The 17,068-nt window shown below is 35.7% G+C and overlaps 3 protein-coding genes across 11 annotated transcripts in view; 2 read left to right on the top strand and 1 right to left on the bottom strand.

The window, feature by feature from the left end:
- Tbce (Tubulin-binding cofactor E) overlaps positions 1-1,761 on the top strand; it is a 30,791-nt gene extending 29,030 nt beyond the window's left edge. For both annotated transcript variants that reach the window (XM_074123493.1, XM_074123500.1), the window contains exons 9-10: positions 140-357; positions 1,620-1,761. In XM_074123493.1, the coding sequence (XP_073979594.1) occupies positions 140-357; positions 1,620-1,709 (308 nt within the window). In that variant the 3' untranslated portion in view covers positions 1,710-1,761. The remainder of the gene's footprint in view (positions 1-139; positions 358-1,619) is intronic.
- Positions 1,762-5,928: 4,167 nt separating this feature from the next.
- On the top strand, positions 5,929-15,219 carry Bin1 (histone deacetylase complex subunit SAP18). Its single transcript, XM_074123640.1, has 5 exons — positions 5,929-6,526; positions 6,604-6,710; positions 6,802-6,996; positions 13,898-14,038; positions 15,071-15,219. Exons 1-4 carry the CDS (start codon positions 6,446-6,448, stop codon positions 13,995-13,997), a joined length of 483 nt encoding a protein of 160 aa, XP_073979741.1. The 5' UTR covers positions 5,929-6,445; the 3' UTR covers positions 13,998-14,038; positions 15,071-15,219.
- The window catches only part of LOC141451839 (uncharacterized), a 23,828-nt gene continuing 21,703 nt past the window's right edge, over positions 14,944-17,068 (bottom strand). For all 8 annotated transcript variants that reach the window (XM_074123560.1, XM_074123570.1, XM_074123575.1 and 5 more), the window contains 2 exons: positions 16,871-17,019; positions 14,944-15,503 (listed from right to left, as the gene is read on the bottom strand). In XM_074123560.1, coding sequence (XP_073979661.1) covers positions 15,326-15,503; positions 16,871-17,019 — 327 coding nt within the window. In that variant the 3' untranslated portion in view covers positions 14,944-15,325. The remainder of the gene's footprint in view (positions 15,504-16,870; positions 17,020-17,068) is intronic.

The raw sequence follows: 17,068 nt of genomic DNA, 5'->3' as shown, positions 1-17,068 counted from the left end.
GATTTATGTAACTGAAAAGTAATGAAAATTTACATTCTTTTTAAACTTATCTCTTTGATAGAGAGGATTATAAAATATTGTAAGTAAAAGTAATTTAGTTTTTCAATTAATTATTATACTTAGCTGAATCGTTTGCTAGGATATGGTGAGATTGACATAGGAGAGCTTGGCGAAGACAAAGTTATGTGCCTTAAGTCCAGATTAATCTGTGTAAATCTGGTTCGCGGCAACTCTAAACTTACTAAAAAGGTACCCGATACGATGTTGGTATCTACTTTAGAATCGTTGGCGTTGACACGACTTGTACGTGAACATACGCGTTCCTACCAGCCCAATCTCGTCCTAGTCAGTGCCCAGGTACGTTTTAATTAATTTTGCTAATTAAGTTATCTTTTAATAGTTATATAGTGTACATAGGTTATTTAGATTAAATAGTAATAATAATAATTAAATAATAATAATTGTGGTTTGAAACTGTCTCACAACGTCAGGTGATGATTTAGTTATCTTTAAACAGATCTGTAAGTAAGTATTGTTCTGATTTATAACTAAAGATGCCCTAAGTCTCCTCCGTAAGAAGCAATGTTCCAAAAAAGATGTTTCACAAGAAAGTGAGTTCAATACAAAGCAGAAAAATACAAAAGTGAAACAAGTAAGGTGAAGTAGTCTCTTCAAAAATGGAATGAATTCTATGAATACATTATCGCTGAATCTATATTGAAAGCATTCATTAGGACATTTTTATGAGCGATGATTGTCAAAAACTGCACGGAAAAGCGAAGTGTAGATAGCTAGCTGGCGCTGTACTGCTTAAGGTTGTAGCTCCTTGAAGCTTCTTAACAAAATTAATGTTTCCAGGCGAAGAGATAAGCTTTTATAAGCGAGCATTGTTCAATATTAAAGAAAACAGTTATAACCATCCAGAAACTAGAAAATCCAGTTAAACCTTAAAATGTTTTCTGCCAAGATTTCTATTATTTACACTAAAAGTACATCAGATTGGAGCTATGATTTTTCATCTTGAGATGTTATAGACACGCACTCATTGCTAAAAAACACATTTTCAAACTACGAAGAGAAAGCTTTCTTACGCTTACGAACAGTGAAATTTAAATTTCACTATACTAGGAAACCATCAGTTTATTGAATACTAATAGGAAATACTAATAAATACTAATAAAAATAAATATTCGTGGAAAGAAATTTCCTATTGTGCACACTTGATTTGGAGGAGCTGCTTGTAATTACAGAACAATTTGTAGTAACTTTAAAATATTTTTTTCTACTTTTAAAGGAAACAAAAAAGCACAAGTGATATTTCTAAATTTTACGAAGGTACGGTGTAAATTAACTTATCTTCTTAAAAAGTCCGACCATCTACTTATCAATTTATTTTTATATCGTTATACCTTTATTTTCATACTTACAAATGAATAAGAGGTTGTATGTATACCATTTTCTTTTTCTTTTTTTGGAGCAAGACTAATATTTTACTATAATTTTAGTTTTCATTGTAATTAAATAGCGCCGCTTATCTGTAAAGCCAGTGAGTTCCTTCCTTCTTTTATAATTTAAATAATTATTTACTTCAAAGAATGTAAGTTGTGTGTTTGTTGCAGGAACCAAGTCTGAGAATACCGTTAAGTGACAATATGAAGTCGTTGAGTTACTATTCAGTAGCTGATGGCGATGTGATATTGGTGGAATAATTATTTAAAAGAACCTCTGTAAATAATTAACAATAAATTTAAGTAAACATGCCGTTTTTTTCTTTATAGTAAAAAAGTAGTACTAATATAGTAACCCTGCTCAAAACAATGATCTTGAAACCGCTTTAGTGATTTGGTTTAAACTGATTTTAAAATGATTTCCCTCCAAATCAAATATTAAAACAGCAATATTCCTACTAAAAGAACATATCATTAATTCATTACTACCGAATTAATCTATAATTTTTCAACTGCTAATAGCTGTTCAATTATTTGATAAAATTTCATGAAAATTTTTCGCGTCATTTGATACGCAAACACCCAACTTTGACAATTTTTTTCTCTTTTTCTAAAAGAGATAAAATTCCCTAATTTTCTTTATCACATAGGGCAAATCCTCCTTTATGACTAATTTTTTGCAACAACACAGATCTAATAGATTTCGAGAAAAAAATTGCTGATAATGAGCAAAAACGGCATTTTCAAAAATTGGTCTTGTTCTTGTTGTTACCTTTTTTGTAAACCACGTAGCACCTAAACGCGCGAACCGATTTTCATGAATGAGGTGTCATTCGATTCGGAATTTTATGTAGATGTGCCTTTTGGGGGTCTCCACGCTGCACATTGAATAGGAGAGGAGTTAGCCCTCTTTATGTAAGGCCCCCTCCAAAATTATTATTACTCAGTAAATCTTGGCCCGGTTTTGATAAAATTTGGTAGGGTGATTGAGTTAGGGCAGCCATACGTAACATTAAAGCAACGATCTGCTCTTACACTTGCTAAGGAGAAGTATAGCAATCGTTTCAAATTATCGACACGTGAACCGATTTTCATGAATGAAGTGTCATTCGAATCGAAATTTTGTACAGATTTGCACTTTAAAAGTCTCGACGTTGTGCCCCATAAGAAGGGGAGTTCGCCTCACCCAAATAAGGCACATTCTAAAACTATTATTACCAATATTTCTATAACGCTTAGTCCGATTTTGATAAAATTTAGCAGGAAGAAATGGTTAAAGCTCCTCTACGTGGCTGAGAAGTGCCATCATCCTCTTACACCTACTAAGAGAAAGTATTGCAATCGTTAAAATTATCTATGAATGAACTAATTTATATCAATGAATTGTCGTCCGTTTCAAAATCTTTCCCTCTTTATAGATAAAAGCTGTCTCAATATACAGATAATATATAATCAAAATCTATCGAGTAGTTTACGAGATATTTGAAGTTAAAGTATTCACTTTATAAAATGGAAACAAACTTTAACACTAAATATCTCGTTTTCTGCTCGATAGATTTTTACTAAAATTTACACAATCATAAACAATAGTAGTCTCCCCATTCAAGTAAAATATAAACAAAATCTATCGAGTAGTTTTCGAGATATTTGAAGTTAAAGTTTTCACTCTGTAAAACGAAAGCAAATTTTAACAATAAATATCTCGTTTTCTGCTCGATAGATTTTTACTAAAAGTTACGCAACTATAGACAATAGTAGTATCCATATACCTACAAGTAAAATACAAACAAAATCTATCGAGTAGTTTTCGAGATATTTGAAGTTAAAGTTTTCACTTTATAGAACGGAACCAAACTTTAACACTAAATATCTCGTTTTCTGCTCGATAAATTTTTACTAAAAGTTACGCAACTATAGACAATAGTAGTCTCCATATACAGGTAAAATGTAAACAAAATCTATCGAGTAGTTTTCGAGATATTTGAAGTTAAAATCTTAACTTTATAGAACGGTTTATACACACACCGTTTTACACTTTACGAACAGAAACTTTAACACTAAATATCTTTGCCATCTTTGCTTTTAAAAATTGCGCCAAATTTCTGAACGCCCTCTTTGACCTAGCTCTTAGGGTGGGGCGTTGTGAGCTTCGCGTGAGCGAAAATATGTGGAACGGCTGAAGGTATATTTTGATCGTTGTGAGCGCTTAGTGGAACGCACCTAAAGTGAACTTAAGAAATAATGAAGTAAAACTTAACTGACTATATTTGCTATTATTTTACAAAAATCACATTCTTTTCAAATTTTGGGGATGGCTTGCAGTGGAGCTACCTCACTGTTTTCTATTCATTTTGCTGGCTGATTTGCTGAGAGAAATCAGGAATTTCAACTATCGACATAGTTAAATATTAGAAAAAACAGGAACTTTAACTCTGTTCCTAATGATTCTTTTTACTTATCTTTATTACGCTCCTTATTCTGAATAATCATCACTACGTTTAACTATGCACCAATAAAATTTTACAAAAATCTAAGAACGCGTAAAAGATAGAAAGAAGACGGTTTCAATAATACATATTCCTTGAACTTCTTTTAAGTTTTATTTATGTTGTCAGTTGCAAAAAACCCTAAAACTAATTAAAACATGAAATTAAAAAATTCAACGCCTAAAGTCTAGATTAGTGCATAAAATTTTTGAAACACTTGATTAAATGAAAATGAATATGAGGAGTACCATAATCAAAGGGCCAAAAAATAAATATAACATAGATACAAACCTTTATTACACTATCACAACTTTTATTACAAATTAAACGGATTTATACTCAACAGTTGAAAAATACTAAAGAAACAGAAAACACATTTGTTAAAACTATAACTAAAAATACTCATTAAAAAAAAAAAAAATTAAACGTTATTTTGATAAAAGTTAATAAAAAATAATAGGTACTTTTCCGTTAGCCGGGCGCAAATGTCGCCAATTGTGAACCAAACGCGAGCCAAGTCAACGGAAAAAAGTCGAAAACGTTCAACTATAAACAAATCTTAATTAATAGTAAGCAAAACAAGTTCAACTATAAACAAATATTAATGAATTGTTAAGAAAACAGTTTTACCCAATACTGTTTTTCGCTTGCGCCCGGCTAACGGAAAAGTACCAAATAATATCTGAAAACTTCGATGCTCTCAGGCGACTCCTTTTTTTAGTTAAGGTATGCCATGCTTTAGAAAAGATTCTTCATCTGAAGAATAACAGATAAATAAGGATAAAGTATAACCTACTCTGCCGAAATGTATTTATCAGTTCAAGGATAGCCTACTCGTCAAGTCGGAAATTTGAGTTGTTTTTGCCATGTCGTCAGAATCTTCCCACAGATAAAATATTAGTGCTTGTGTGAAAAACTTTTATAAGACAGCTTGGCTGATATAGAAGAGAATGAAGTTGGTTCTTTTTCCAGTGATATTGTTTTATTGACTGTCCAGTGTCTAACATTATTGACTGTCCCATTGTACACCTGTGCATATTTTGAGCTGTCAGGCTTGAATCCTTTGTTTAAGAAATCAGTGTGCAAGGAATACCGCTAGACAAACAATTTCCGGGATGTATTTTGCCAGCAACTCATAATAACTTCTGAGCCATATATCTCGTCAATTACTGAAGGCAAACATACTGTACTTTTAAAATTATAAAGCAATTTTATTTCTTTATTTTATTTTAACGAAGCTTTCCTCTCTCTGAAGTGTAACGTAAATGAAAACGTACTGCAAAGCCAGAAGGGAAAGACAGAGTAGACCTAGGACTAAAAAGAACGGTAAACGAGTGACCTAAGGATCTTAGTAATGGAACGAATGACCAACGGAGCCAGTTTACTAGAGGAACAAGTAAACGAGGATGGGTTAAGGAACATCCGTTCAGTAGATCTAGTTCACGGTCCTTTCGTTCACTTTACGGACCCGTTCATTCACAAACTACGCCCCACAGTAAACAACTCGTTATAATAGTTTCTACTCATTCGATCCATTAAAGTGCTTTTATACAATAACAGTAACTATACTACGTCAGATTAGCACTAAAACCGCTTATTCCCATAATTGCTTCCTATAATTTGACAGAAATTTTATTAGGGTCAATGTCGAACGTTTTATTAATCTCAATTAATACTCAAACACTATAAGAAAAACGCGTTTACAGGTATTCTCCTCTATCTACTATGTTTTACGGAGTGTGTAAACATGAGATATAATTCCCACATTTTGTACCAGTCTTTTTTACGTCTGTCAATTTTTAATTTAAAAATTGTTGTTCTTGCAAGCTAATTAATTCGTTATTGCTGTTTTGATACTAAATAGGGAATGTTTTTCCTCATGCGGCTAACACATCGAGATTAATTCCAAAGTATTGGAATTTTGCTGGTTAATTCAACGACAAAATGGGTGGCCAACCTGCGGGCCGCATATGGCTCGCCTTGAATAATATTATGGCCCGCGAGATTCGTCCTAACTTTTCAAAATTCGTTTATTTTGTGCAATATTTTCAATTGAAGTATAGCGTCATTAAAGAAGAAATCTGTTTTTTTCATTACATTGCTTCTTTTTTAAATTTATATATATAATTTTTTGTTGTGGGTGCAATCTAATAAATATACATATAATTTTATAAGGGGACCGCAGGCTTATAATGTGTTTTCAAAGTGGCCCAAAAGATAATTAAGGTTGGCCACCCCTGGTTTAAATCTTTTAGTGCTGTCTTTTCCATAACTGCATAGAAATGTAACGTTGGTTACACTGGAGCATTTTGTTTTATGTTTGGACTTGGCAGGGTTAGTGATAGTGAGTGTTTGGATTTGGAGTCCTAGTTGAGCGTCAGGTGTTAGACGAGATATTACTCTACAGAAAGGAATATATACTTAAACAAAATTAAAAAAGAACAAGTAATTAGGTCAGAAGTCATATTTCTTTTTTAATCGGAGTGCCACGTTGAGAATTCATTAAAAAATATGACTTCCGCTCCTCTAGAATCCCTCGTTCGAGTGGAAGAAAGATTTACTGAACGTGATAAACCAGTGGATAGAGAAAAAGTAAGTGTAATTTAATTATTCTGTATGCTAAATTATTGTTAATGGTTCTTGTAAAATAAGTATTTTATTTTTGACAGACCTGCCCACTTCTTTTACGTGTGTTTTGTTGTACTGGTAGACACAATAATCCTCAGGAATACAGGGGTGGTAATGTACCCTCAAATGAATTACAGATTTATACATGGTATGACAGGTTTTTTAAAATAACTAAGTATATATAACATAGCTATACTGACACTATGTAACATCATCATTATGTTTCCATTAACTTTCAGGTTGGATGCAACATTAAAAGAAATCACGGGTCTAGTGAAGGAAGTTAATGAAGATGCAAGAGCTCGAGGGACAATGTTCGACTTTTCTCTTGTGTACCCTCACCAGCAGACTTCTGGATATAGATTTAGACATATTGGTACAACTTATGCAGGACAAAATAGTGCTGATGACAACAGAACCCTTTCTTCAATAAGGTATGTAAACCCAAGTTCTGTTACATTAAATTGATCACTGTCATGTTGTGATATCATCGCTATAAAATTTGCATGAATTTCGAAAACCTTGAGAATTTCTTTGTACAAAAAATCTTGCGAACCAGGGGTTTCAGTGATGGATTAATGCCATTTTCAAAGTCCATCCCACTCTGTCAGATTGAAAGTGTTCGCTGTAATTATCACCACAATGCACCACTAAACAGATTTATGACGTATGCTAGCCGTTTAAATTAAAATGTAGATTATTTAAATAGATTCAGTTTGTGTCGTTGCACTTGATTGGTACAGCGCTGATAGCTAAGAAAAGGAATTAAGAGAAAAAATCGTTCTAACTGAAAATGGAACGTACAAGCGCTGCAATTAAGATGGGATATGCTAGAGATGATTGTGAGCTGTTTCTGTTGTTACACTAATTTCAGAAAATACAAATCTACATATACCAGCAAAAACCTCGTAACTCCCACATTGAGAAGATATGGTTCATGGGTTAATTTGGTTGTTGAGGCACTTAAGTGTTTTATAGATCTCAATGAACTCAGTGGAAGTTAATAAAGGTAATATATATTTGAATAATGGTCGGGTACCATGGAGGTTGAAAAAAAATCAGTATTTTTTTCTGTGATTTATCCTACATCATCGTCTGAGATGTCTCAGTTTCGGGATCTCCGAAGAATGGCCGATCACCCTTGATCAAAGCAAGCTTAGATCTCGAAAGGATCTGTAATGATAACTTGTTATTTATTTATTTATTTATTTATTTATTGTTATAGTGGTCTTGTTTGCACATTAACCATTACTTTATATGAGGGCTGGAAAAAAACCAACATATTGGCATGAACAATTACAGTTGGCTTCCAGCGCCTCAATTTACCAATATGTTGGTGGAAAAAAACCAGCCCTATCTTTTCCAATATTCAATTTGAGGAATAGCGCAGCCTCTTTCCCTTCTTTCTTCGTCATGCCAGCCACTCTTCTACTACATTCTGCGTCGTGGCTTCCATGAGATAAGGATATCTTGAGCGCTGCGTACTGACATTCCTTCCTAGAACAACACAATGGTCTCTGAATGTGACTTCGTTATTTGATGTGAGCTTAGAGTGGTGTAATTAGTAGTGTAGTTATGATAGTACTTGTTTGAGTAATTAAGAACTAAAATCGCAACTATGGAGTTTAGCTGCATCCTATATTTTTATTTTATTCTCTCTAATGAATTTGTAAATAATTCGTAGCGCATCAGGATTCATTATAGCTAAAATACTTTTAGCGCTACAGGGAAATCGTACATGTGTTGCCAATTCCTTTAGGAACTTGTCTCTATTTTTATTATATCTGCTGCATCTGAAGAGGAGGTGATCGATGTCCCCATCCTCCCCGCTATCGCAATCACATTTGGGACTATCTAATAACTTAATTTTATGCAGATGCGGATTTGTGAGATTATGGTTGAACCTCAGTCGCATTATTGTTGTGTAAAATTGCCTTTCCCCCTCCAGTACTTCTACAAACCATGGCTTGTTGGGAATCCTAGGCTGTAAATCAGCGTAATATTTACCCTTAATTTCTTTTTCCAGATCGTAGAGCTTTTGCCATGCGTCATAACAACGCTTTCTTAAAGCACCTTCGAAATCCGCTAAATTGAGCACTGGAGTATGTTCCCCTAATAAGATCGCTCTTTTTGCTAGCACGTCGACTTTCTCGTTATCAACTATCCCAGCATGCCCTTTCAGCCAAACCAGATGCAACCTACCCATTGCATTAATCAAATGACTTATAATTTCTATAATTATGGGATCAAAAACATCGCCCGGACGTTTTATTTTTTGGAGTGCACTTTTAGAATCACTAAGAATGACTATTATGTCATTACTTTGTATTTGTTCCGCCAGGATTACCGCATTCCAAATCGCTACGATTTCTGCGGTAAATATTGAGGCATTATTAGGGAGCTTGTATAGGCGAAAACTTCCCGTTTGCGGGTCAAGCACAGCACAACCTACTCCCTGCTCCGCTTTTGATCCGTCCGTAAATAGTAAATAAGGGTTGATTATGATTTCCCTCATGCGCGCTATAAAAGCTAGGTATGTTAAATCCCCCCATTCTTCTTTCACCTTATCATATAAATCTAAATGGACGTACGGAGATTCTTTACAAGATACTTCATAGTGAAGAGATCTGCGAGGAGACGCGTGCAACACCTCTAGGCCAGAGTATAATTTCTCCGTTACTCTAAACATTTCACACATTAATGGCGTTTTCTTTTTTAACCAAAACCTGTGTGAGCGAACCACTTCTGAGAGCTCTGAGACTCTCATCAAGGAAACTTCCTTAAACTTAATTAGCCTTTTGCTTAAGAACTTTCCCAACAATAATTCTCGACGTATCTGTAGAGGCATAATTTTAGCCTCCACCAGGAGAACATTTGTGGGAGTTGATCTCATAGCTCCCAGACAAATGCGTATTGCTTTGTACTGGACCTTGTCCAGCCCAGATAGTGAAGTTTGGCAGGCATCTCCGTAAATACCGCAACCATAATCTATTTTAGATAAAATTAAATTTCGGTAAAGCAGAAGGGCTATTTTTGGGTCGGTACCATATGTGACATGTGCAACATATCTAAGCACATTCAATGCTTTTTCACAACTTTGGATTATTCTCTTAATGTGAGGTCTCCAAGTTAATTTGTGGTCTACATAAAGTCCTAAGACCTTAACTATTGGCGATTGCGAAACTTTAAACGGCCCTAGCTGTATAGTGCCAGCAAGAATATTCTGACGCTTTCTACTAAACATGGTGACTGAGCTCTTATTTCCAGAAATGCGAAAACCCAAGTGGTTGCACCATGCATTGAGATCATGCAAGGCCTGTCCCATTATTTCTACCAAATTTTCTTCGGATTTTCCTCCAGTGTATACAGTGAAATCATCAGCAAACTGGACTATCCTGATTTCCGGAACGAGCCAGTCTCTCAAATCAGATGTATATATATTAAATAGCAAAGGGCTAAGCACGGCACCTTGGGGGAGACCAATGCCTGTTGTTCTGGGACCCGTTACCAAAACTCCCCTTCTAATAATTAATTGTCTTTGTTGTAACATATTAATTATATTTACTATTACCCTGCCAGGTACTTGCATTACCAACATTTTATCCTTTAGTATTGCGATATTTACGTTATCATATGCTTTATGAATATCTACGAAAGCCGCTAATAAGGGTTTGTTTTCCGTTCTATTTAAGTGCACTTCATTAACAAACGCTGCCAAACAATCTAATGTGCCACGGTGCCTTCTAAAACCCAGCTGATGTGGGGCCAGCTTATTATATTCCTCCACCCACCAATCCAACCTATGCTTTATCATCCGTTCATACGTTTTGCACACACAGGACGATAAAGCAATTGGCCGATACGACTGGTACGAGTTGGGATCTTTACCAGGCTTTAAGAGAGGAAATATTAAATGGGTTCTCCAACTTTCAATCATAGTTCCCCCAACCCACATTTCGTTCATAATTCTAAGAAGCGATAAAAGGGCCGGAAATGGAAGGTTTTGTAGCATTTGATAGTGAATACCGTCTTGGCCGGGCGATGTACTACCTCCTTTTTTTAGAGCATACTTCAATTCCCACAATTGGAATGGCAGATTCAAGTCCTCATCACCAATTGGGATATTTGATAGGTCGATAAACTGGCTAGCATAGTCCGGAGTCAGAGATTTATGGAATTCTTCAACCCAATGGCCATCATCAGTGACTTCTACTTGGGGAGAGTAACCTTTTTTTAGACTTCGAATTCGCTTCCAAATGACGTTAGAGGGAGTTTGTCTATCTAAACTATTGCAAAATTCGTACCACATTATTCGTTTTTTTTCTTTGTACGTCCGACGACTGATTGCTAGTTTTCTGTTTAAATTGACGTAATTTTCCAAGGTGGGTGCTCTCTTATAGCTTTCGTAGGCTATTATTGACTCTTGCTTGACTCTATTGCAATCATCATCCCACCATGGCTTGATTGCTCGATTTGGGTTTAAATAAAGCCATTGTGGGAATCTAGGAATGGATCCTAAGGCCGCTGATCTTATTTCTTGAGTCAAATAATCATAAGTGCAGCTGGTGGATTCCGATGTACTGAATTTTAAATCCAGTACCATCCGATACTTTTCCCAATCCGCCTTACTGAGATTCCAACCTCCTGCCTTAGGGTGCCTAATGCGTGCACCAGAGGTTGCCTGCCGCCCATTAAATGACTTCACCAGAATTCCCAGGTGATCCGAACCCAAGGGCTCTTGTATTACTTCCCAACTGAGCTCAGACATCAGATCTGGAGAACATAAAGTTATGTCCACAGGTTGAGCTCGAGCCCCCGGTCGGGGAATCATAGTGGGTGACCCATCATTTAATGTACACAGATTGTACGAATCTATTAACTCTGCTAGAGCTCGTCCTTCTAGGTTTTCCCGATGTCCCCCCCACATTGGATGAAGCGCATTAAAGTCTCCACCAAGAATAAGAGGACCCGAAACCTGATTTAGTACATTACTCCATTCCTCTACTGAGGCTTTATGCCCAGGACGGCAGTAAGTGCCAAGGACCGTAATACTGACGCTCCTAAATAGGATTTTAGCCCCACATATCTGAACTCTGCCCCTTAATGGATTATTCAGCACTATTGGGTCGAAAGGCAATTTTTTACTGATAAATATGGCACTTCCACCATATCCATCCTCACGATCGTCTCTGACAACGTGATATCTTCGCAACTCTAATTTTAGGTTATACTTAAACCATGTTTCACTTAAGATGGCCACATCGACGCACCTCTCGCGCAGCAGGACATCAAGACTGTCCCTATTGGCTAAGTACGATCTTATATTTATTTGTAAAATTTTCATTAGGATTGAGAATGTTTTTGTGTGATTATCTTAGATTTACAGCCTAAAGGCACTTTTGGAATATCCTTCATATGTTCAAGGTTATATGCTTTTGTTTTACTATTCTCATTTCTCTCCGAACTAGACCGCAGACTACTCCTTCGTTCTTTGGTGAGCATTCTCGCGTTACCCGCAGAATGCGCTCCTTTTGAAGGAGTAGCACTCTCAGTTTTTTCCCCTTTATAGAATTGGGATACAAGTAGTGCTAGGGATTTGGTAGTTTCACCAATATCTCCCTTACTCAGTGAATCGATCACTCCAATGATTACATCCACCACTGGGTGATCTACTGCGGCAAAAGTTTTTCGGATATCCTTGATACTGATTTTATCCTTGTCTTTTTTTTGGCTGACTTCTTCGATTTCCACAATAGGCCCATCAGGAACATCCCGATGTTCGCCCAAAATCGGCGTTTTCTTCTCTGACCGCCTCTTTTGTTTTCGTGGCCGTTGTTGTTTTATGGGGTGGAGTAAGGGATCTGGAAGGGGGGGAAATTCTTCCTCCGACAAGCACTCGAATCTGTTCCTTTTGGCTACCTCTACGAAGGTGGTACCTCCTAGATATGTAGTACCATATGTAACTTTTTCTTTAATCAATTTGTTTTCTTCTTTATATTTTGGACACGCCGCATCCGTAGCCAAATGATTACCTCGGCAGTGAATGCATTCCGTTTTGTTTATTTCACATTGTTCGATGCTATGAGCACCAGAACATTTACTGCACCTCGGTTGCCCTTTGCATTGTGAGCTGGAGTGCCCGTATCGAAGACAGTTGACGCACGGTCTTCTATTTGGTACATATGGTTCCACTTTAAACCTGGCACCATACATTGAAACGTATCTCGGTAAGCTCTGACTATCAAACGTCAGAAAGCAGGTCTCGAGTGGCCTGTTTTCTACCCTTCTGAATATTCTTTTTACATTAACTACTCGTATTTGACTTTGAATATTCTCCAAAATCTCTTGTTCAGATATTGAAGACTCCATCCCTTTTATGACACCTTTTGAAAAAATAAGGTGGTCCGGAATGTAGGCTTTCAATTTTTTTTTTAAAAAACAATTATTATTTGTCAAATAATTTGCTGCCTCGGGGGTACTTGTTTCAATTTTCATTCTATTCTTCCCAACTGACCTTATATCCAGGATATCATGGGAATGTTTATTATCCTCGGTGTAAATCCATTTGCCAAAAGTAACCCGATGGATACTTCCCAGGTTACCCTCATTTCCCTCAACAAAGATGAAGTAGGGACCTTTATCATTTGGCTTGAATTTATTTCCAGCCGGTAATTGTAATGTTTCTATGGCAACATGACCACTATTTTTCGTCATGTCGTCATTTTTACCCAATTTGGGAGCCCGAATTAGGTCCAAGGGGGTTCCCTCCCGAACCAGCGACCTTTTATTTGATTTGCCTGCATTAGGAATTACGCTAATGTTTTCTGTAGGCGAACTATTGGAGTTATTGCTACTGTCAGTATTACTATTATTAGTAGTATACTTATCCGCTTGGATGTAGGGTATCGGTGGTGGTCCTCTGTCATGTGGCAGCCCATCGCTACTCTCCTCCATTTTAGTTTTGCTGTTGGGTTTAGTCCTTTGTTATTGTAAAAATTTCAAGTGTAAAAAAACTCTTTTTTTGAGCGGAAAAACGAGAATTTTTTTTTAAAACAGCTCCTTAACCCCACAAAGTTCCTTATTCTAAATAATTTTAAAGTTAAAATTCTTTTCGTCCAACAAAAAACTACAAACTTTGTGGAGCTAAAAAGTGAAATTGTTGTCAAAATGTTTCCCTAGAAACGGCCTCCGATAACTTGTTAGAAGTTGGTGTAAATATTAACAGTTATTAAGTTTTAAATATTTTCGGCTTGGAAGCTTGTGTTGCTGCATTTTTAATTTTGAAAGTTTAGCTGACAGAATTAAATGAAATTAATTAATTTTATTGGAATTCAGATTCAACATTGGAGAGTTCATAGATGTATGCATCACGCCACCTTCCAGAATAACGCCCATGATGATGCGCAGAGGAGGCGGCGGCATGAGGCAGTACTAGTTCATTCCGGATTAGCTTTCAAGTTTCAAGTTAATTGAGAGGTAATTTGTTTCATTATACCGTCATTTCTGCAAATTATTCACAGGCATTCTTAGACAGAATTCGAGTGGTTTGAAACTAATATATGGTTCTCTCTATGGGTGTTAAGTCGCGCCGAAGAAGTACTTTCAATTTCATGATGATAATAATATTTGTGTACAATTTTTATTTGAATGAATTCGATAATTAGTGGAAACCTTGCTTTACTCATGAGTGGTAATCGTTTATAACTTCCGTGTGAAATACCTTCCAGTTGTAGCGCTTCGGACTGACAGATCTTCTTTAAAGTGTGCTTTTTACCAAAATATTTAGTAACTCATGCCTTCCTCTTCGATTTTGAAAATAAATCACTGACGTTCACTCAGAGAAAAACTTCTAAATATCAATTAAAAGCCACTCAAAGTAACGGTTTAAATGTTATATTTATTGAAAAAACAAAATCATTGCATGCTTTCGCGATTTTATTTTCTTCATATAAAATTTTGCATCAACTCACATCTCTCTTCTAAATGTGCGTGTTGCAGGTTCATACATTTATAGGCAGCTTAGATAATCTCTTCTAAAGATAATCCAGAACGTCCGTTTGGGGTTCTGGGTTCTGTAGGGTGTCTGTAGTAGACAAACGCTAAAAATAATCTCCTTACCAAAAAAAGTTAAAGGTAGATCAAACGACGATTTGCTTTCAAGAAATCGCGCCTCATTTCCGGCATCAACTTGCTTTAAACTCGCAACTTTAGCAATTTTGTTTACCTTCAGCTTTACAAAGGTCCGAAGAATGCTGTTGATGAGGCTCAACTCTTCTCCAGATATTACCCCTATAAAATTTAAAGTTCTAATTTGTGCATTTTTAGAGTTAGAAAATTATAATATGAACACATTAAATGTTGAGAATATTGCTGCTGCCAGATTATAAGGAAAACATTTTATTTCTTAAAAAGACTACATCTGAAATATAATAAACATGGACTGCTTAACTGGATCAGTACTTGTTCTGATTGGGTGATTTTTTTGTATAAATACATTATTTGTTACAGATGCTGCCTAGTTGAGAATAACCAACGCCACTACAACCTCTAATGTACTACAAGCTCATCATTTTATTTTTACATCATTCAATCATCATATCTGTTTGTACAATTTTCATTAAGTTTATTAAAAAAAATAAAATTTACATTAGAAAATATTCAATGTTTTTCATTTATCCAAAGCTTTCAGTTTCTTATTTAATTCACACGGACTTGATTACTGTTGGAGTGTTCTCAAATTGAACGGATTGCTGCCGGAGTGTTCTATGGACTCCTATAGTTGGGTTTTCTCGCTTTGTTTTTCACCATATTTTCTAAACCAATCGCTTCCCCATTTGGAAAGACGTACCTGTTGTTGGAGTAATCAATGTAACCTTCGTTGGTCTCCTGAGTGTCAGGCTCTCTCTTATCACACTGAATGCCACTTTCGTAGGAGTACTCCCTGCAATTCAGTTATTAGTTCTTAGTTACAAATACAAGTGTAAAATCTCTCGAAAGTTCTAATAATAAATGCAGATGTCATTTTGATTGTAATGCCACTTATGAATATATAAAATTGCTAAGTTAAATTTAAAAGAAAAGAAGTTAGCAATTTTTTTTTACAATAAATAATTCCAGTAAAATAGTTCTTTTATAATTAATTTCCTTTAGAAACTTGATTGCAAGGAAGAAGATCATAGCAATAGTTTAGAAGTGATCAACATTGGAAATGCAATTCGTGGATCGATAATTAATCGAGTGTAGGGAGGTGTGCACTAGGGCGTTATTGGATATTCTACTCTTACCATCTACTATTAGAAACAACAATGTCAACTAATACATAAGATTTCTTCAGTTACCAAAAAAATACTCGTGTTTACTTAATTAGAATTGAGTTTCAAATTGCTAACGATTAAAATATCAAATCAAATTTTTGCTCGTCGACTCGATCGTTGATGAAAGAGGGGAGTGCTTTCTGTAGTTGATAACCTGGGCTCCGCCTTGCCTTGCTATGCTAGATATACACACGTGTGGGCCCTAATGACCATAAACGTCGATAAGCCAAAAAATAAAAATAAACATAGTCTCTTTTATTGGTTAATAGCATGAAGAGTTCGAGGATAAGTTTGTTTTTTAACGCATATTTACATATGAGGCATCTGAGGCTGGACCAAAATATAATCGGATCTCTCAGTTCTTTAATAAACTTGAATTGACCGCAAGCATGAGAAATTGACAGTTTTAAAGACCAAATAGGCCAAATTTGGTAGAGAGAGCAGTATGGAACTTTTGATATTTCGTCTTGGCGAGTTGGTCTATAAATGGAATGTTGAGGTCGTTGAGGAGGGTAAGGTGTCACATAGAAAAGAGCGTCAACTATCTGTCGGTATAGTTTGATTGAAAAGTTTGTACTATCCGCATGTTTGTTGGTTTGGCTGAACCCCACAGCTCTAGTCCTGTATGTCCACATAGGTTTGAGGGTAGTATAGAGTTCTATGGGCAATTTGAAGCACAAGAGGTCTGTAAACCATTTTCGCACGTTTTGTTATTGCTTGCCTTTTAAGTCTAGTGTATGGTTCCAGGTGAGTCGTTTATCTTTGTGTGTCTATGAGGTCTGTCTTAATGATCCTCTTCCTTGTACAGGTCATTAATTTTCCAAGTATGGGTAACTTTATCACAAGTTTTTAAGGACGCTCTAATGCAAATATAAGTTTAGTTTATTTTCAATTTGGTGAGTTTATCATCTTCTAATAAGTGAACAGTAATTTAAATAGCTGTTGGAGAGTAATATAATATAAATCTATATAAGAGATATGAAGAGGTGCTTACCTACGCACTCCATCCGGATCTACATAACCGTAGTTCCCTCGGGTGATGCAATCTGTGCCTATTGTTTCTTCCTTGAATGTGCCGTCGTCATTTTCAAATCCCCAAGTAATACTTCCGTCCTCGTTATCAAATCGATATTTACGAATATTCTACGAACAAATATTTATAGAAAAAAATAAAAAAAGCAAGAACAAATCT

This window comes from Rhodnius prolixus, unplaced genomic scaffold (assembly GCF_049639745.1).
Source record: "Rhodnius prolixus isolate KJV_2025 unplaced genomic scaffold, Rpr scaffold_1, whole genome shotgun sequence".
Lineage (NCBI taxonomy): Eukaryota > Metazoa > Arthropoda > Insecta > Hemiptera > Reduviidae > Rhodnius > Rhodnius prolixus.
The sequence above is the reverse complement of the archived record's forward strand: the minus strand, read 5'-3'. Positions and strand labels throughout refer to the sequence as shown.

Coding starts and splice junctions, on each gene's coding strand:
- Bin1 (XM_074123640.1), top strand. CDS start 6,446: ATGACTTCCGCTCCTCTAGAATCCCTCGTTCGAGTGGAAGAAAGATTT. Junction 6,527..6,603: donor AACCAGTGGATAGAGAAAAA/GTAAGTGTAATT, acceptor TATTTTTGACAG/ACCTGCCCACTTCTTTTACG. Junction 6,711..6,801: donor GAATTACAGATTTATACATG/GTATGACAGGTT, acceptor ATTAACTTTCAG/GTTGGATGCAACATTAAAAG.